This window comes from Leptidea sinapis, chromosome 3, assembly GCF_905404315.1.
Source record: "Leptidea sinapis chromosome 3, ilLepSina1.1, whole genome shotgun sequence".
Taxonomy (NCBI): domain Eukaryota; kingdom Metazoa; phylum Arthropoda; class Insecta; order Lepidoptera; family Pieridae; genus Leptidea; species Leptidea sinapis.
Window position 1 is genome coordinate 1,575,605 of NC_066267.1, and position 21,641 is coordinate 1,597,245.

General features: G+C 40.6%; 1 protein-coding gene across 1 annotated transcript; it reads right to left on the reverse strand.

Annotated features, from left to right (window-relative positions):
- Window positions 1–1,140: 1,140 nt before the first annotated feature.
- Window positions 1,141–21,328, reverse strand: LOC126979409 (zinc finger protein 239-like). Its single transcript, XM_050828699.1, has 10 exons — window positions 20,609–21,328; window positions 19,656–19,772; window positions 17,562–17,752; window positions 13,024–13,143; window positions 12,534–12,634; window positions 11,286–11,485; window positions 7,044–7,154; window positions 6,052–6,191; window positions 5,516–5,599; window positions 1,141–3,896 (listed from the first exon to the last, which is right to left on the reverse strand). Exons 1-10 carry the CDS (start codon window positions 21,178–21,180, stop codon window positions 3,820–3,822), a joined length of 1,713 nt encoding a protein of 570 aa, XP_050684656.1. The 5' UTR covers window positions 21,181–21,328; the 3' UTR covers window positions 1,141–3,819.
- Window positions 21,329–21,641: the final 313 nt, after the last annotated feature.

Consider the following 21,641-nt stretch of genomic DNA (forward strand, 5'->3'; position numbering starts at 1 on the left):
TATTATGAGAAAACGTGTAGCTAGAGTGATTGGTATTATTATAAATGGCGGTTCTTTTAAGATTTACCCTGATGCTATTGTGGCGCCACACTAATTTAATGTATTTTGACGGACTCTTTCATATAAAGCTTTTCAGAATTTGGGGTTTATATTGCGAATGGCTCGTGGTTTTTCAAATATTAAGGCTATTATTAATTTTTATAACGCTTTGGTTAGAAGCCACTTAGAATATAGCGCCGTTATCTGGGCGCCTCATGAAGCCAAGTATAGTATAATGTTAGAGCGTATACAAAGCAAATTTACGCGTTACCTGTACATGAGGCTCTACGGGGTTTACCCTTTTTATCCGCTTATGTACCCCACATTATTTATTTTTGGTATGGTAGGATATAGCGAGCTGAGGGTAAGAAGGGACCTAGTGCTGATTTCATATCTATTTAAAGTCTTAAGAGGGAAGGTGCATAATGCGGATATATTGGGCAGACTGCATTTTGTTGTTCCGGATAGGTACGTATGGCGTAGACGTCGGCCGCCGTTGCTCATGGTGCCATCCGCGAGCACCAAATTGTTAAGCCAGGCAGAGATGACTCGTGCACTTCGTACAATTAACGAAATAGCTTCACAGGCGGATCTCAATTCACGAAAGTAGCGTTATTTATAATATGTTATAAAATTTAAATATAAAAATGTAGAATGTAATAATGTGTGTACCTTTATCGCATTGCAATATTCTGTAATGATAGTGTGTATTTTGATAAAATAAATAGATATACACAGATGATTCTCCTTGCCTCTACCCTATACCTCTATACACAGAAGGCAGACTTTGAACTTTGAAGTAGATTTAGAAGGATAGATGTCAATTTTGACATTTTTAAATTGTAGACAACGCACAGAAAAAATTTTGATTTTTAATTATTTAAAATTCTACCACAATCCTTCAATGAAAATTAGTTATATGTTTTTTGTTTAACCTTGAAACTTTCTTAATTTTTTTCTATTCAACCCGCAATTTCTATACACCCCGTTTTACGGTATTCGTATATGGAATCATCAATACTTGACAACTTTTATATTGCGCGGAAAATGCTGAGAAAGCAGTCAAAAGCACAGGACCTCACCTCATTAAATAAAACAAACTTTACTTAGTACGTATTTATCCATAAAAATACAATAATCTATTCTCGTTTTCCGAGATACAAATGAATTATTAAACCTAATATTTACAGACATTATTCATAATATGTGTATTTCATCATAATTATGTTATTTATATAACGCCCTGATCCATGCTCTCAATATTATTATTATTGTGATAATTTTATAAAATCCCTTCAACTAAAAATCGGGATACTGATCTCCTATCAAATATGTAATAGATTAAGTGTTCCATATTCAAAAGAGCTAACAACGAAAAACCCTACCACTATACTCGGAAATGCATTATCCTATCATAGAAATAAAAAGAGCGCAAAAAAAAAGAATGCTGGGAGAGTTTCTTGCGCCGCTTCTTCTCTCTCAGAGCGCCATTTGTTTCCGAAACCGTAGTAGTATCTAGTATATTAGAAACGACATCAAAAATAAATTTTTAAGGAATCAATTTTGAGAAAATAAATGCCTTTTCTATAAGTATAAAGCAATGTTACTGTCTCGTTGATGTGCCTAGATGTGAGCCCAATGTTTGCTGAGACTATTCTTTATACGCGTATTGGCCAGACGACGAAATATTTGTTGTTTATTGTTTAACAATGATTTCTAAGTACTGTAAAACAGAAACTTATATGTCTTTACTGTAACGGTAATTTACCTTGCAGTTCTTTAAAAACACCTTTTTTATGACAGTAAGGAACGAGACGAGAAGGACGTTCAGCTGATAGTAATTAATACACCCTGCCCATTACAATGCAATGCTGCTCTGGATTTCAGAACAACCTCAAAAATTCTGAGCGGCACTACAATTGCGCTCGTTACCTTGAGACATAAGATATTAAATCTCATATTCCCAGTAATTTCACTAGCTACGGCGCCATTCAGGCCGAAACACAATAATGTTTACACATTACTGTGTCACGGCAGAAATAGGCCTCGTTTTGGTACCCATTATCTAGCCGGCATCCTGTGTAAAGGAGCCTCACACTGGTGAAATTATAGCGAGTCCGCACGTCGACCGTGGTTAACCGCATTAAAAAAAAGACGAACAATTAAGGCCATTATTTACTTAATCTAATACATATTTGATCGAAGATACTTGTTTTTAACAAGGAAGACAATTCCTGAGTACATCCAAAATAACTAAATATAGCCAAAATACAAAACAATAAGTATACGTCGATCAATATTGATTTGTTTATAACAACAATATATACAGTACTTACATTTGATAATATTTAAAAAGTAAATATTGTCTTTGTAATAAACCACATTGGAACCAATTGTAACAGTACTGTATAGCCCGAGACAATGAGAAGAGAACCTAAAATGTCGTCACTCATCATTCTTTCTTAGTTACACCATATTGCTGCCTCATACTCCCACGCTAACTTACAAAAATAATGTCTAAATCTTTAGTTAAAAAAAATGGACAAGACGAGTTTCACGTTCAGCTGCTGGAAATTGATACGCCCTGCCCATTCCAATGTAGTTCCGTTCAGGATTCTTGAAAAACCCAAAAATTCTGAGCGGCGCTACAATTGCGCTCTTCATTTTGAGACATAAGATGTTAAGTCTAATTTGCCAAGTAATTTCACCCTACCAGACCGAAACACAGTAATGTTTACACATTACTGCTTCATGGCAGAAATAGGCGTCGTTGTAATACCCATAACCTAGCCCGCATCCTGTGCAAAGGAGCCTCCCACTGGTAAGTTCAATCGAACAACGGAATTAAAGGCGATAATTATCTTTTACTTTACTTTTCTACTAACTATAGTGCAAGTGACAATTTTAGTTTATTTTCTCTATTGACTATACTCATATCAACATCGCTTAAAGCGCCACATTTTATAATTTCAAGTTTAGATTATTTATACGTCTAGATAGACCATGAGCGCTGTGAAAAAAATTGAGTTTAGAGTTTACCCCTATTTTGATGCACTTTGAATATGCACACTAATAAGTATTTAAACTGGCCTGATTTGATATCGGTTGTCCAATAGCAAGACACTATCTAGACGTATAAATTATCTTAGATTTCAACACTGACCTATAATATATACCGCTGGACTTGCGGCTGTGAAAGTGCTTTTGTGCCTGTTTGATATTCGCCATTTTGGCGCTGTTGGCCATAGCAAGAGTCTGCGGTACTAAAACTAGTGATGACAACCTCAGCGATAGATCGTGGAAAACTATTTACGAAAAAAATGTGTACTTCTTACGTGGATTCTTGACGTATAAATAACATGGAAAACGAACGAAATTAATTCAAAATGCAAAAACACTTCAGAGTATTGTACGTTCCTTCGCAGTCATTTGTATTATACGTCAAAATTAGTTCTCTGGACGCTCTCGAGTGGCGATTCAAATAGGCACAAAAAGTTTGCGATCAAACATATGGAACAGCAGGCTGTTCAACAACAGCGACTTGTATAAATAACACTGGACACGTCCAGTGGTATTTATACAGGTCGGTGGATTTCAATTTAAAAACATAGAGCGTAAGACACTTTGCCAGTACGTTGGGCCCGGTCCATATAACCATCGACGTCGAATGAAAGCTATGAAACGAAAGAGAAAGAGTGTATGTAGCGAAGCGAGTGAGAGAGAAGGGTGTGTGGTGTCGGCCTCATGTCTGTGTAGCCGGCCTTATCGTAGGCGGCGGCATCACTGAGGGTAGTCGTGCCGCAGAGAGAACTCAGCCGTGTAGGCGCTGGCCCACGCAGTGAGAGCATCCGACGACGCTGAAACAAAACCGAGTAACTTTCAATATAGGTACCTCAACACGTGGAGACTAATTAAATAAACTTAAATATGGGTTGGATGCGCCGAAATTATCTGCTCTCTTTTTTTGTAATTTGGTTATGGCAAATTATAGTGCAGACGATTTCCTGTAGAAATAAAATTACAGAGATAAATACCATAGACTACAGACTAATTTTCATCTCAGAGGTTAATCTAATGAAACTGTACTCAATAACTCGTGTTTATAATTATTATTAATTTACTTTTTTTTTACTTACTCGTATAAGCCTTTTATTTTTTGACGTTTGAGTATTTTTGTTGCGTCACAGAAATAACCGCTCTAGTTGCGTGGATGTTTCAGTGGTTGCATACATTGTAATTGAAATGATTTCTAATTTGCATTAAAAGTTCTTACTTGTAACATAATCTGTTTTGAAAAGAGCCTTAGAGTTTCTTGCTCATTCTTCTATGAGCAAATCTGCCTTCCGAATGAGCTGTATGACGAAATATTTTAAGTGTAATTAGATTTACCTATGATATAAAAATATTTTAGATTGCGATTTAACAGATGTCTCTTGCGCCGCATAATAATATAACCAAATTGTCACCGAGCAACACAGATCGCACGCAAATCGCAATATATGCATAATAGACTCTTATAAGTAAATTGAGACTTCAACAGTGATCTAATCGCATCGAATTAAGTTCTCTGTGTAACGCAACGCATAAATCCTTTTCCTACACACGCCGAGAGGTAGTAACACGCACCTTAGCACCAGCTGCTGACCAACGCGCCTCAGAATCTCAAGTACGTCGGCCTATTAGTTAACCATAACTGATTGCATTTTAAATAATATCATATGTTTTCCTACGCACGCGCTAATACATAATTTGGTTACCTACGAGCCGTATGAATCAGTGTTAAAATCATCAATTTCAATATATTCGTTATATATTTCTTCTGCCCACTGTGTGTCTCACTGAACTCCTCCTAAAAGAGGAGTTTAACAGAAATAAAATTTATAAACTAAATTTATGAACGATGCGGGACTTTTTAAATCTATTTGAGAAATTTTGATTTTAAATTAAAATTGTGTAATTAAACCCAGATGCGAGCGTTATCACTTAAAAAATATAGGAGTTCTTTTTACACGCTTTATTATATTATATGCTTCTCCTGAAGAAAAAATATAATTTGTACATTACAGCCTACGTCTTCTGGTTGTGAGCAGGTGCGTTTCCACGCCGGAATTTGTTTATTAAAGACTAAGCGTTCCTTGTACGTAGGGGAACCTTCTACTTGAAGAATAAAATCCGAGGAAGACTAGCCGGTAACATACAGCTGATAAATAAATTGATGAATAATGGTTTGATAGATGCATATTCGCATCAAACTATCAAGATGGATTCTATACCATAATCGTAAGCAAACATCGTATTGGCTGACTCTGAGATTAATAGTCGTAATAATGGCCTAAAGTGCAGCTTACCCAGTGAAAAGTGATGGAATCTGATAACTTCCTCAGGTCTTAGTATCAGGTTCCCCATATGCTCATTTGCCTTACCCTTGTACAAATAAGAGCAGTTTAAACAATGTGAGAATGGTTCTCATACTCACTCAAGTGAGAGACTAATTTTGACGCAACAGGCTCCGACTTTGTTGTTGACTCTGGACTTTTTGATTGCTTTTGACTGTCGGAATCTGAAACAAACATTTACATGTAATACATTTGACACCATCACATACATTTGGAAAACATCTTTAATAAAAGATCTTTGAGGTATACGGTCTCTCAACATATCCAAGATAATTTATACTTTTGAAGAATCATTCTCGACCATATCTTATAGTTTTTTTTTAATGAAAATAAGGGACGAGACGAGCAGGATGTTCAGCTGGTGGTGATTGATACACCCTACCAATTACAAAAAACCCAAAAATTCTGAGCGGCACTACTTGCGCTTGTCACCTTGAGACATAAGATGTTAAGTCTGATTTGCCCAGTAATTTTACAAGCTACGGTGCTCTTCACACCGAAACACAGTACACACAATTCTGCTTCACGGCAGATATAGGCGCCGTTGTGGTACCCATAATCTAGCCGGCTTCCTGTGCGAGCCTCTGGTATCATCTCTGGAGGTGTCTGTACGCACCAGCTGGAGGCGTGGCGGCAGCGGGAGCACGTCGCTGCGCCTGTGCCTTGAGCAGCTTGCTCATGGTGTTCCGCGGAGTGGGCGGCGGTCGCTCCAGGGTACGACCGTGAACCACGCTCGTATGCCGCTCCAACATGTACCTGCCGGGTTTTACATATTTATTAATTTATGAAAAACCCAAAACTCACCGAATACTTAAACAACAACTCATAGTAAAATAAAACTGAAAACAATATTTTATGAGCAATGCGGGACTCGCGTTCCGTGCGAGCGCTCTTTCCAACTGAGCCAACCGTTCGAGTGACGTATTGTTGATAAAATCTTGTATGCTTTATCGCATCGTTCATATAATTTTGTTTTCCGTTTTATTTGTGTAATTAATGCCAGACGTGAGGGTTATCACTTTAAAAACATAACAAATTGTTTAATGAAATACAAGTTTTTACTAGAAAGTAGAGAAGAGCCGCACTAGAGCAGCGCTGCGCTGCACGTCTATGTTAGCTTACGTATTAATGTACTGTGGTCGTTATTATCAAACTCCTCACTATTAGTATTAAGGGCTTCACACACGGCAATTATAATGTATGTTAATGTACATTAAATTCCGGGATGTATAGCTTTAAATAATCTTAATGTATCACACACACAACAGGTAATATAATGAATCTTTCTCTTTTTGTTTTTTGAATTTGTATTGAGATTTTAAAGATATATCGAAATATAAATGGATATTTTCGTATCGCTTTGTATCTTAATATATTCAGATGTGAAAATAATAATAATATTGACACACTTTTACACAAATTATCTTACCTCAAACTAGACATAGTCTGTACTATGAGGACAAGACGACGATATATTTAATACAATATACTTACTTAAACATACATAAATTCATATAAACATCCATGACTCGGAAACAAACACTCGTGCTATAAATGTATATCTTTATATGTGTGAAGAGCCTAACATGACAGAAGAGGGGGTCTTACCTTCGCTCGAAACGCTCGGGGCAGTAGGGACAGCGGAACGTGCGGCGACGGTCGCGCGGCGCCGGGACCTCTGTCTGCTCGTGGGACTTGCTGTGCGCCAACAAGTTGTACCTGCGGCCACCAAACTTTGTGACAAAATGTGAGACAAAGTGACCTGTCACGGTGACAAGTGACACATGCTGCCATTACAATGCAGTGCCGCTCAGTAGACATACAATGTTAAGTCTTACGGCTACCTTCTAACTTTCCATTTAGCCGTGAACTTTCAATCTTTCAAATTCTTATTATAGTTATATATTTTTTTTAATGAAAATAAGGGTTGAGACGAGCAGGACGTTCAGCTGATGGTAATTGATACGCCCTGCCCATTACAATGCCGTCACCTTGAGACGTAAGATTTCAAGTCTCATTTGCCCAGTAATTTCTCAAAAGTTTGATAGTAAGATCATTTTTTTTAAAGTAATAAAAACAACAAAGGCTTAGAAATTACAAATGTGCCGTGATCTTACCAAACATCATCCCTATGCAGTCACCTTCAAGAAAAAACCATTAAAGGCCAGCATCTCTTGACACCTGGTGTTGCGGATATACATGGGCAGTTGCCTCACCACTCCCTATTCCGTCAGCCTCTTGCTCGTTTGTCTTATATATAAAAAAACCATGCATGTGTTGAGAGGAGAGAAAGAAAGGACAAAGGTTCAATAAGAAGTCTCTGTTCAATTCCGACTACTGACCTGTATAAATACTACTGGACGGGCTATTTCATATGTTTGACAGCAATTTTTTTGCTTTTGAAGCGCCACTCGCGAGCGTCCTGAGACCTAATTTTGACGTATAATACAAATGGCTGCGAAGGAACGTACAATCATCATCATCATCATTTTCAGCCGGAAGACCACTGCTGGACAAAGGCCTCCCCCAAATATCGCCATGATGACCGGTCCTGCGCTGCCTTCATCCATCCTAACCCAGCGATCTTGACCAGATCGTCGGTCCATCTTATGGAGGGCCTACCAACACTACGCCTTCCGGTATGTGGTCACCATTCGAGGACCTTACTGCCCCAACGGCCATCTGTTCGCCGAGCTATGTGCCTTGCCCACTTCAGTTTCGCAATCATTTGGGCTATTTTAGTAACATTGGTTCTCCTACGGATCTCCTCATTTCTGATTCGATCTCGCACGGAAACTCCGAGCATAGCCCTCTCCATTGCCCGCTGAGCAACAGTGAGCTTCCTCATAAGGCCCATAGTTAGCGACCACGTCTGTGTTCCGTATGTCATCACTGGCAACACACATTGGTTAAAAACCTTCGTCTTCAGACACTGTGGTATTTTGGACGAGAAGATTTTACGGAGCTTCCCGAACACTACCCATCCGAGTTGGATTCGACGAGTGACCTCTTTCCCGAAATTGGACCTGCACAACTGGATTATTTGTCCAAGGTAGACGTACTCGTCAACAATTTCGTGAGTACAGTTCCCAACTGTTACGGGAGTAGGTGGGACATGGACATTTGACATGATCTTCGTCTTGTCCATATTCATTGGGAAGCTGTATTGAGGCCATCGAGCATATGGCTTAAGTATTCCATGGTCTGTGCCATGATTATGATGATATCATCTGCGAATCGAAGGTGAGTGATGTATTCGCCGTTGATATTGATGCCCAGCCCGTTCCAATCCAGAAGCTTAAAGACATCTTTAAATGCAGCGGTGAACAGCGATATAACATCGCCTTGTCTGAATCCCCACTGCAGCCAGATAGGCTTCGAGAACTGATCCTGGAAGACGGACTGACATCAGTCAGGTGGCGTTATCATACAAACAGTTCAACGCTTCGATATATCGATAATCAAGGTGGCACCTCTGAAGAGACTGAAGCACCGCCCAGATCTCGATCGAATCAAAGGCTTTCTCATAGTCCACGAACGCCAAGCATAGTGGCTGGTTATACTCCTCCGTCTTCTGTATAACCTGCCGTAGCGTATGTATGTGGTCTATGGTACTAGAGCCTTTTCGTAATCCGGCTTGTTCAGGAGGCTGGAAGTCGTCGAACCTGCGCGTTACCCATTCGTGATAACCCTAGAAGACAGCTTATATACATGGCTCAGAAGTGATATGGGCCTATAGTTCTTCAAAATCGTTTTAACGCCCTTTTTGAAGAATAGCGCCACTATACCACTGTGCCATGCTTGCGGCGTTTTGCCCTCGAGGATGAGGGAATTAAATAGCTTCTGGAGAATCTTCAGCACAGGAGTACAACCAGCTCTAAGAAGCTCAGCTTTAATTCCATCATCACCCGGCGCCTTGTTGTTTTTAAGCTGTTTTAGGGCCATACTAATTTCGTACAGGCTGACGTCTGGGATATCTTCAGTATAGTGTCGGGTTAGTTTGGCTCTTTGGTCTTCAGCCTTGTTTGTAACAGGTGCCCGTGCAGTCGTGTATAATTGTCCGTAGAACTTCTCGACCTCTCTCAAAAGTTCGGGCTTAGACGAAACCACCCTGCCGTCGCCGGTCTTAAGCCTCGTCAGTTGGCTCTGCCCAATAGACAAATCTCGTGCGAATACTTTGGAGCCTGTGTTGCGCTCTATGGCCGCCTTCACAAAATCTGTCTTATGGCGGCGTATATCGCGAGTCAATGACTTAGAGATTTGTCTATTTAGCTGCCTATACTGGGATGCATCGTCCAGTGACTGAAGGGCCATTTGGCGTCTTACATCCATCAATGTGAGGGTAGAGTCTGAGATTTTTCCGGTTCTTTTTGAACGGCTGGCCTTAAAGAATTTAGACCCTGCAGTTATATATAGTTTAACCTATAGTTTGAACAGCTGTCACGAACCTGTTATTAAACTCGTCCACGTCAACGCATTCACCGAGGCATTCGAAGCGGTTCTGCAATTCGAGTTGAAAGTTTTCCGGGTTTTGGATCTGGATGGGTACAGGCCGGAGCGTAACCTTCGCCAGTCGCGACCGCTCCAGTTTTGGATTGATATTCAATGTGCCTCTTACTATGCGGTGATCACTCCTAGTTTTCACTGAGTTAATCACAGAGACATCATTGAATATATATATTTTGGTCGACATGATGAAGTCAATCTCATTTATGGTGGCACCGATTTCCATAACCAAATTTCCCCACTCTCAACTCATCGCCGCTACGTTTTCCCAGCTTTGCGTTAAAGTCTCCCATGACAACGTTGAAGTGGGTCTTAGGAGTGTCAATGGCTGTTGAGATGTCCTCATATATGGCCTCCACCTCCTCGTCTGAGTCTGTCGAAGTCGGAGCGTAAACCTGAATGACCTTCAGCGAATACCGTTGAGTAATTCTGAGAATTAGGTACGCTACCCTGTTCAACACGCTCCCCACCTCAGTTACGTGGCTGACGAGAGACTTGTGCACGAGGAACCCGACACCACCCTGGGACAGTTGGTCGCCCTCCCGGAAGTAGAGCAGGTGTCCGGAATTTAGGATTATCGAGGCCTCACCCTGTCTTCGGACCTCAGATAATGACATCCCATCGTAGTCTGCTTAAAACTTCCTCCAGTTCCTCCAACTTCTCGTCGGTCCGCAGTGTTTGGACATTATATGTTGCCAGGGCCAATGGTCTGCGTCGGTGGTAGCGATTCCGTACGCGGGGATTCTTAGCACCTCCTGCCCCTTCGCTTATGTGGCTGCTACCGTGGCCACCACGAGCGGGGCCGCCGGGGACTGGGGACCGGGGCCTTTCAGTGTCCTTTTTCATATTTGGGGTGTATTTTGCCGTAATCGCCACACTTGGCATGCAGGTTGGCGATCGCAGTGGGTGTTGGTGCTGCTGCCCATCCTCCATTCTTTGAATCCCTTAGTCGTCTCTTACGACACCCACGGGAGGAGATGGGGTGGTGCTATTCCGGTTCGACACCACACGTACAATACTCTGAAGTATTTTTGCATTTTGAATTAATTTCGTTCGTGTCCCGTGTTATTTATACTTCAAGAATCAACGTAATAAAGTACACAATTTTTTTTTGTAAATAGATTCCCACCATGTATCGATGTTTTCTGAGGTTTTCATTAGTAGTTTTAGTACCGCAGACTCTCGCTACATGGCCAACAGCGCCAAAATGTCGAATATCAAACAGGCACAAAAGCACTTTGACATCCGCCAGTCCAGTGGTATAGTAGAAGTCAGTGATTCCGACAATGTACCGTTCTCGCTTCAGTATTTCAGTTGAAGGAGCTAGAGGCATGGTGTCCGTACCTCTCCGAGAAGCGTTTGCCGCAAACGGCACACTCGTGCCGCTTCTCGCCCGAGTGCACCCGCTTGTGTCGCTTGAGGTGCGAGCGAGTCATTAGCGCCAGCCCGCACACGTCGCACGAGTGGGGCTTCACGCCGGAGTGAGACAGCTTGTGCATCTTGAACGACGACGTGTGGATGAACGACTTGCCGCACAGGTCGCACTGCAAACAAATGAAATGAAATTTATTGTAGTGTCTGACTATTGGGCTAATTTAAATTAGCATGCAAAAGTTTACTTAAAATTTAAAAAATCCTTAACACTAAATTTTTTTGTCGATTAACCATCTAAACAATAGTGCAGTAAATTGTTTCTGTGGTTAGTTTTTTATTTCTAGAGGTAAAATGATTAAACAGTTTTATACACATTAAGTAGCTACTATTTAGGTATAATTTTGTTCTGGGAGTGTGACCATAAACCAGTCTATCCGGTAATCTGGTGGAACGAGGATTCAATTCAATGGCCCTTTTAAATAAATGATTATTTTGTTTTACAAATTACCACCACATATTTCAGTTACATTCGTCATAAACAAATTAATACATTACACATTTAAACATTTGGGTTCTATAGTCTAGTGAATTTTTTATCAAGGACAATTAAAGTTATATTTTCTATAAATATTTAAATAATAACTGAGAGCATGCTTTCAATAATTTAAAATTTATTTATTTACTTGTGTTAGGACTAATAGAAAAATTTACAAAACAAATATTATAGTGAAATGTACCAGGGTATATGTTACGAATTTCAAAATAAATGTACAAAAACGATGTCGTAAAGGTTAATATAACTTAAAACCCTTTTTTTATTATATCACAGATTGGGAATGGAGCGACCGCCCTCTGATCGCTGAGATCCTTGTGCCCGTTCGTTCTTCTCCAGTCTAAGGCATACATTTGCGAATGGGTGTTAGCTTTTGACGTTCAATAAGCCATTGTATTTTTTTATGGAAAAAGGAGGACAAACGAGCGTACGGGTCACCTGGTGTTAAGTGATCACCGCCGCCCACATTCTCTTGCAACACCAGAGGAATCACAGGAGCATTGCCGGCCTTTACGGAAGGTGTACTCGCTTTTTTTAAGGTACCCATGTCGTATCGTCCCGGAAACACCGCACAAGGAAGCTCATTCAACAGCTTTGGAGTACGTAGTTGTAAAATACTATGTTGTGTAGATGAGTATTCCTCGTCAGTAGAAAGTAGCAGGCACCTGGTAGTTGAGTTTCCCGGTGTGGATGTTGTTGTGTCTCCGCAGCGCACACTTAGACGGGAACAGCTTGTTGCACTCCTCACACTTCCAGTCACTGATACCTAGGAAGGGCACATCACCATTTTACATATTGTTATGTTTAATATATTATTTTTCAATACTATCTGCCTCTTTACGATACCAATACATTTAAATCAAAACTAAGAAATAATTTACAAACATTGTTCGAGCATTTTTGAAACTTTGACCTACATGGGGATAAAATATCAGATTAAAGTTCACAGGGAATTACTATTAAAGAAAGGAATGAAAAAAAAATGCGAAAAGAGCAGTTTGTATGTGCATTATTTGAAAAGTATCCTAAAAAATAAAAAATAAATTACCCCAAGTAACTTTTCAATGCGGACCAAGTCGCGTGTAAAAGCTAGTTGTGTATAAGACCATTAGTATTTGTAAGTGCAGCGTGTCGGACAGTGTCTGGTATATTTACCCTTGTGCAGAGCCACGTGGATGTCACAGGCCCGCTTGTGCTTGTAGTGTGCGCCGCACACCTCGCAGATGTAGGGCGGCTTGGTGTCGCCGTGCTTCTGCTTGTGCTGTTCCAGCCGTACTGCAACACACACACACACACACTTACGGTCAAGAGTCCGATCAGAGAGGCGCTCTCACAATAGTGTTAAATTGACAGAATATACAGGATGGTTTTGTGAGAAGGGCGCTGATGGCCAAGTCGGAAACTACAAGACTTAGAGGAAAGTCGTGAAATGAGTCATGCCCTCAATTTATAAAAAACCAAAAACTTCATAGTTAGTTTTTTAAAATTTCTTTAGCTTTTGACGGAAATTGACCCACAATGGACTTATTGGTTTCTTATAAATTGAGGGTATGACTCCTTTCACGACATTTCTCTTAGTCTCGTAGTTTCCGACTTGGCAGCACCACTCTTTTCAAAAAACGGCTGGAGTGGAGTCGCACAACCGAATTGGGCCGGCACGCCCGGAGAAATACCACTCATCCACTCGAAACCGGCGTGAAATAGCGGCTCTGCCGCTGTGTTTCTTCCGGTGAGTGTGGTATCCGGAGGCCTATCCCCCCCCCCCCCTATCCCCAAATGGCAGCCACGGACTAAAAATATACTACTTAAGGCTATGCAGTCCTGGAGAATCCGTCCCTGGGTATCCACAATTAAGCCCTGTACCTAATAGTGGTTGCCCAGGCTGCCCCGCGTATTCTGGAGGGGGCAAACAGAGCAGGAGGCTCATACCATCCTCCTCCACATTCGCTGTGGACTTTTGCAACATCAGGGGACTTCGCTCAAATTTAAATGCCGTCCACTTTCACCTGGAGACCCTGCTCTTTTTAACCGAAACCCAGATATCCTCTCTGCTTGATTGATCTTACCTTTCATACCCGGGCTATAATTTGGAACACTCCTTTATATCGCGGGCTGGCGTGTGCGTTTACGTCAGGGAGGATGTATGTTCTCGACGCCTGAGTTTTCTTCGAGGACAGGACCTATCCATCATCTGGCTGCGTGTAGACTGCGACGACCATCCGCGAATCTACGCATGCCTGTATAGGTCTCATAGCAGTAACGCAGAAATTGACCGGCTCCTCAAACACATCCAAATGGCTACAGATTCCGTGTTGGAGCAGATCCCCACTGCAGAGATCGTGTTTCTTGGCGATTTTAACGCCCACCACGCCGAATGGCTAGGCTCACGTCTTCGCCTTAGCATATGGTCTGACGCAACTGGTTATTGCGCCAACGCGAATCCCAGATGTGGAAGATCATACACCTTCACTGTTGGACCTTCTGTTGACCTCGCATCCGGACGGCTACCTAGTTTCCGTTGATCCTCCTCTGGGATCGTCGGACCACTGCCTGATCCGGAGCACCGTGCCGATCACGCGCCAAACACGGCCTCGCTTCTTAGGCTGTCGCCGTGTGTGGCACTATAGGTCAGCAGAGTCGGACGAGATGCGGAATTTTTTGGCATCCTTCCTTTGGAGGCAGATCTGTTTTTCGCTGGGTGATCAAGATGCCTCTGCTGACGCTGTTGCTGATGTGGTACTGTAAGGTATGGAACTCTTCATTCCAACCTCTTCTGTGCCTATCGGTGGCAGGTCCCAACCTTTGTTTGACCGCTTCTGCAAAATGGCCTCTCGCCGAAAGCAGGAGTGCTATCAGGCTTGGGTCAATAGGTGGTATCTAAAGATGTGAATTACAGCGAACTTAAAAAACACTACAATCATGTCTCCAGGTCCTTCAAAAGAGTTATTGCTGACGCGAAGTCCAAGCATATTGGCAGAATTGGCGAGAGACTTGCATGCCTTCCCTCGGGAACCCGTGCGTTCTGATCGCTCGCCAAGGCTGTCTAAGGAAACTTCTGCCAGCCAGCCATTCCGCCACTGCGCAGAGACGATGACTCGCTGGCCCATGACGCGGCCCTGGCCATGGCCCCTGGGCTCCCTCTTCGTGTTCAACTCAACTCTGGATGACCAAGGTGCACCACCACCGCATATTCCGCGGTGCGAGTCATACATGCCGGAGGTAAAAATCCAGCATGGCGCTGTGCTTAAGGCGCTTCTCACCTTGGACATTCACAAATCAAGCGGGCTCGATGGCAGACCCCCGATAGTGCTGCGGACATGTGCTCCGGAAATGGCGCCAGTCCTTACCCGTCTTTTCCAGCTCTCCTACTCATCAGGCGTAGTCCCGAAATTATGGAAGCGGCTTTAGTGCATCTGATCCCTAAGAAAGGTGTACGCTCGGATCTGTCCAACTACCGTCCCATTGCCATTACCTCCATTTTCTCCAAAGTAATGGAGTCGATCATTAACCGCCAGCTCTTGGGATACCTAGAGGAGCACCAGCTCATCAGCGACTGCCAGTACGGTTTCCGTCAGGGTCGCTCAGCTGGTGATCTTCTTACATACCTCACCCATAAATGGGCGCAAGCGGTTCCATGTGCATGTTCCGACTTAAAACCCATAAAGCAGGTGTCCCGCAAGGCTGCGTGCTATATCCTACACTGTTTTACCTGCATATCAATGATATGCTGCAAATCGGCAGTATTGCTATGCAGACGACAGCACAAGGTACGCTTCCTACACCGGCTGTGCCAACACGTCCCGGGATAGCATCGACGAGAACCGGAACAAACTTGTGACTGAAATCGAGACTTTGCTTTGCAAAGTCTCCGAATGGGGCCGACAAGATTTAGTCCAATTCAATCCTAAGAGGACAAGTTTGTGCGTTCACCACAAAAAAGTCTCCCTTTGTCGTATCCCCTCGATTCGAGATTAATCCTCTAACTGCCACAGCCTGTATTGGCATACTTGCCGTCGATATATCGAGCGACGTTCAGTTCCGTGGTCACTTGGAAGAGAAGGCCAAACTGGCCTCTAAAAAGCTTGGTGTACTCAGTAAGGTGAGACAGTACTTCACTAAAAGCCACCGTCTGGAACTTTATAAGGCGCAAATTCGACCTCACTGGAGTACTGTTCTCATCTCTGGCCGGGTGCTCCCCCGTACCAGTTTCTACAGCATCTTCTACAGCATTTATCACGGGGAGTGCTCAGAGGAGCTGTACGGGTTGATAAAAGCGGCCGAATTCCACCACCGGACATTACGTGCAAAGTACCACCCGCATCACGCAGACGTCTGGCATTCCACAACTGCGCGTTTTTTTAGAAATTTCTTGCCTCGCACAGCCACTTTGTGGAATCAATTACCGGCTGCGCTTTCCCGAACAGATACGACTTAGGGACCTTCAAGAAAAAAGCATACTCCCACCTTAAGAACCCGCGCAGACAGAGAGCGGTCAGGAGTTCCGAGTTCCGCGTTCGGCGTTCATTAGAATATACTGAGTCTATAACAACAACGCACACAGCGGGCAGTCTGACCGCGGCGGTGAAAACGGAACGTCGCGTTCCAAGAGTTCTTTTCGCTCCAAGACAGAGAACGCTGGAACGCCGCGATGTCTGAGTTTGGAATAATGGAAAAGTTAATTGAATTGGTTTGGGAAAGGAGTTTATTTTCGACATTCGAAAATAAATATAGAATCGTTGTTCATCTTTAAGTAAATCCTGAAAAATATTACTGAATCCGCCTTGTTCTTCTCGAGTTATGTTAATTGGGTGCATCCAATACTCCTTTTCTTCTTAGAAGCTGAGCTCCACAAGATCAATAATTCTTCATCGGATGACGAACTTTCCAGTGACATGTTGCATGTGCAAAGACCCAAACGAAACTAGAACGCGAGAATTTGCACGCCGCTTGTGTACGTTCGTACTACGTACTAGAACGCAGAACTCTGACCGCTCTCTGTCTGTGCGGGCTCTTAAGGCCGGCAACGCATTGCTTGACACACCTGTTGTTGTGGATGTCCATGGGCGGATGCCTCACCTCTCCCCATCCAGTGAGCCTCTTGCCCGTTTGCCCCCTCTTATATATAGAAAAAATAAAAAATAAACCAACTGTATTTTTGATTCACGAAATATAGATTACTTATTAACTTTTATTGATATGTTTTTTTTGAACTCACTCGCACAAGTCTTGTGAATCAGAGGTACAATAAGAAATTTAATTCACAATTGCATTTTTAATAACCTACTTGAATAAAAATATTTGAATTTGCAGTGATAGAAATATTTTTTTATATTATCGCCTCGATGTGTGTCAGTGATAAATTTCAGTTAAGTTCCATACTTATAAACATTGCCAAAGCAGCTTGTTTGAAACGGTTAAATACGGCGCCTATTTCTGCCGTGAAGCATTATTGTGTTTTGGTATGAAATGCTAGTGAAATTACTGGTCAAATAAAACTTAAAATCTTATGTCTCAAGGTGACAATCGCAATTGAAGAGACACTCAAATTTTTTGTATTTTCAAGAATCCTGAGCGGCACTGCTTGGCACTGCTTTGTTGTTGGGCAAGGCGTATTAATTACCATCAGCTGAACGTCCTACACATCTCGTCATATAATATAGTGTTGGTTGTAACAACAAGACCATGGTTCTCACCCAGGGAGGTGTAGCGCGCCCCACAGACATCACATGTGTGGTTACATTTATTTTTTGGTCGATGTTTCCTCACCAACTTTACATTTCTCTTTTCTTCACCTTGCTCTTCGGGAACGTAATCTGTATCATCATCATCAAATCCATCATCTTCCACTTTAAACATTGTGTCATACATATTTTCACTGTTTGATCTGTAATTTAATGCCTGATTTATAAATTGTAACAGTATACTATCACTAAAAGTACATCAATATCTGCCTAATTTTAACAGTTGTATTGGCATTAAAGGCATATATTTTCTCAAAATTGATTCCTTTAGAATTCTATTTGATGTCATTTCTAATATACTAGATACTACTACCGCTTCGGAAACAAATGGCGCTCTGAGAGAGAAGAAGCGGCGCAAGAAACTCTCCCAGCATTCTTTTTTTTGCGCTCTAATAAAAATATACAATATTGTACAGTCATTTCTATCGCTATAAAATAATCACAATCTAGTCCCAGGCTGTCCGATCATTTAGATATTCAGCAGTGGAGTAATAGGATTTACGACAGAGCCATTTTTTTATAAAACATTTAAATTTATTTATAGCCTGCCTATAATGCCTGAACAGTGGCTGGGACTTTATTGTAGAAGTGTATACATTTACTCTTAAAGCTATTATGTATCTTATGAAGCCTAGTAGAATAAGTTACAAGCAATCCCTCATTTCTAGTGTTATAATAATGAAAATCACTATTAAGAGCAAAAAGGTGACGATTTTAGTGAACATATATTAAATTTTCATAAATATACTGATAATGAACGGTCATAATATTTATTTCTTTAAATTTTTCTTGAGAGATTGTCTATAACCAAGCTAATATATAGCACGAACAGCTCTCTTTTGCAGAGCAAATACTATATCAATGTCTGCAGCATGACCCCATAGTAAAATATAGAGATGAAACGGATATCCGGTAACTATCCGGTATCCGGCCTATCCGGCGGCCTTAACACTATCCGGCCGAATACCGGATAACTATCTACTATTCGGCCGGATAGGCATCAGGCCGAATTAAAAAAAACTGTATAAAAAAATATATTTTTAAGTAATTATTTGCTTTATTTAGTTAGTTTTAGTATCACTTAGGAAATATAATTAGTTTTAGTTGTAAATTTTTAATCACACCATAGTAAATGAATGTAATAGAAAAAAATTTATTAATTAGTACTCATACTGCACTAAAGGCAAATTATGGTGGATAAATACTAATTTCTCTACATTGAGAGGTTCCTAACTTCGCTCATTAGAAAAAGAACCGAATCTTACCGAGTCTACTCTATAGTTCGCGCCCCGCCTACGCAAGTCTGTGTTTGTGTGTGCGATACACCAAACGGCTAAGTTCCGCCGGATATTCGGCTATTCTGCCATATGGTTGGCCGAATATCCGGTATCCGGTATTCGGCCAAACTGCTATCCGTTTCATCTCTAGTAAAATACCGTACATCATGATGCTGTGAAAATAACTGAAGTACACTAATCTAGGGGTCGCAACATTCATGTACTCTCTAATCTTTCTAATGGTTTGTTTATATCATTGTGCGGTTATCCACCTCACATATATGCATAAGTTATACATTATGGAAACAATTCCTTTGACTTATTTTATAATAGCAAGCTTCCCAAACTCAACTTTTATCATCACATGAACCTCAAACATTTCAGAAAAATCAAATGATACTAGAAGGCTGTAACATTTATTCCTAATTAAAAAGACTCCATTTAATAAAGTGACACTTATTGGTGTTTGTTTTTTTATGAATTTATGAAGAAAATGCCATGCTCCTTATGGTTAAAATAGGGTGGTTACATATATTTATATGGTTGAAATAGCTACTGTTTTATTGAAAGTAACACCATTCACTTTATAAATATATATTAGCTATTAAACTCTTTTCTTCCTTTCTGTCAAGTTCTAACAATATTTTATAGAAATGGAAACAGCTTCAAAAAGTAATGTATGTTTACTAAGCAAATGGTGTAACTACTATTAAGCTCGCAACTGAATAGCATAACATGGTTAATTAATGAATTGATAGTAAATACATACTTGTCATGACTGTCCTCGGTCTTAATGTCATCAACTTGTAAAGTATTGCTTAAGGCACAAGGTGTGGCTTCTTGTTCCTCTGTTTCAACTGCTGAATCACATTCTGCATGTACAAGTCTGCAGCGATAACAATTGTTATATGAAATGAGTTCAGTCTACTAAATTATAAGGGTCTAAATGAAAAATGAGAGAAAATTTCATGTTTTACAAGTCAGCAGATTGGGATAGGATGTAATCCTTTTTTAATCCTATCCTTGGGGCAAGGTTTGTTGCCCTTTGGAAAATCCCAGTGCTGTTGCAGTAGCTGATGTCATACTAAAGGGCTTTTTTATTCTTATACCAAGCCCTGTAGTAATTAATGATGGCAGATCACAGCCCATCACACATTCAATTCAAAAGGCATAGCCCGGGACTCATCAAGGTCAGCTCTTGTCGATCAACTGGTGACCCTCTAGGTAAAAGTCATCATGCTAGAGTCCAGTGTCAGACACTTCTATTACCATATTATCTACAATATGGTAATAGAATGCAAATTAGACAAAGTGGACTTAAACTGTGACACTAAACTGTTCAGATATTTAGAACAGCAATCAACCACAACCAATAAAAATGACACAGAAAAAAGTATACAACTTAAAACCAAAAACAAGGCCTATTGATGAGTGCATACTAATAGTAATTATCAACAAAAAACATTAGAACAAATACAGATCATCAGAAGAAGATATAAATCATTTGACGATGTCAATAACAAATGAATTGCACTGACACAGACACAAAGAAGCTTGTTTGAGGTGAATAATTGGAACATGGAGATAAAGCCTTCCATTCACATATTACAGAAGCATTCCACCAGCAATAAGGAATCATAATGGAGACCTTGTTACAGACCCCAATAATATTGCAGGGGCATTTCCTACCATATACAAATTAACCGAGGCTGTTAATGTTACCTTTCTCTATTATTCTTTCTAGTGTTCTTTTTCTTGACTTGTTTATTTGATACAGCTCTTTTCTTAACCAATTTCTTTCTTGTCTTTCTCTTTCTTGTCAGTATTAAAGGTAGATCTTCAGAGTCCGAATTATTAGCACTTCTGTATTGAGACTCATGTATGTTCTCTTCTTCTTTGACTATAGCTAGTGTGCTCAATTGCTGCACCTCAAATAGTGGATTTTTACTAATAACAGACTCAAAATGTTCCTTGAGTTTCATGTACTCTAATTCGGCATTTTCTAATACATTTATAAGCTCAGAACACTCTTTACATATATATTTGGCGTTGATGAGAGCCAAATTTAATTGTTGAGTGTACCTGGAAAGGAAAACACTGAGAGAAGTCCCTGCCATAGTTTTTGTTTTATTGAGCTCTAAGTAGTCTATGTTTCGGCCTAAGCACACTGCACACTCAACTTCTTCGCGTTTAACACTTATAACAACTTCTTCTTTAATGTTTAAATTTTCTTTTTCGTTTCCTTCACAGTTCGTTTCGTCTCTCATCGCCTCCACTTCACTTACATTAGCCATTATAGATGTGATAGGTACTATTCAGGAAAAAACTTTATAACTTTAATATTTAATTGTGACTATTAAGCATTTTGTTTTATTATAATAATAAAATTTAATTATCTTAAAAATATAAATCTAAACAATACACGCAGTCAAATCGCCAACAAGCCGCTGCAATTTATTTATGATTTGACAGTTGACAAACACTGACTCTTGACATACGACATTGATTGTTGACGTCTCGTAGCAATAGTTGAAAAGCCAGGAGAGAAAGACTTCAAATGGAGGTTTAACCTAAGAATATTTTTAGCTCATAAACCTAACGAGGGTTAACCTTGTAATCGAGTAGCTTCCCTAAATAAATATTATAAATGATATAAATATTCTGCTTATAATATATTTTGGTATTGTTAGCAATGCTCTAAATAAATAAAATAACTAAAAACAAAAGCCTGGATAGCGTGCATATAACCAGAAAA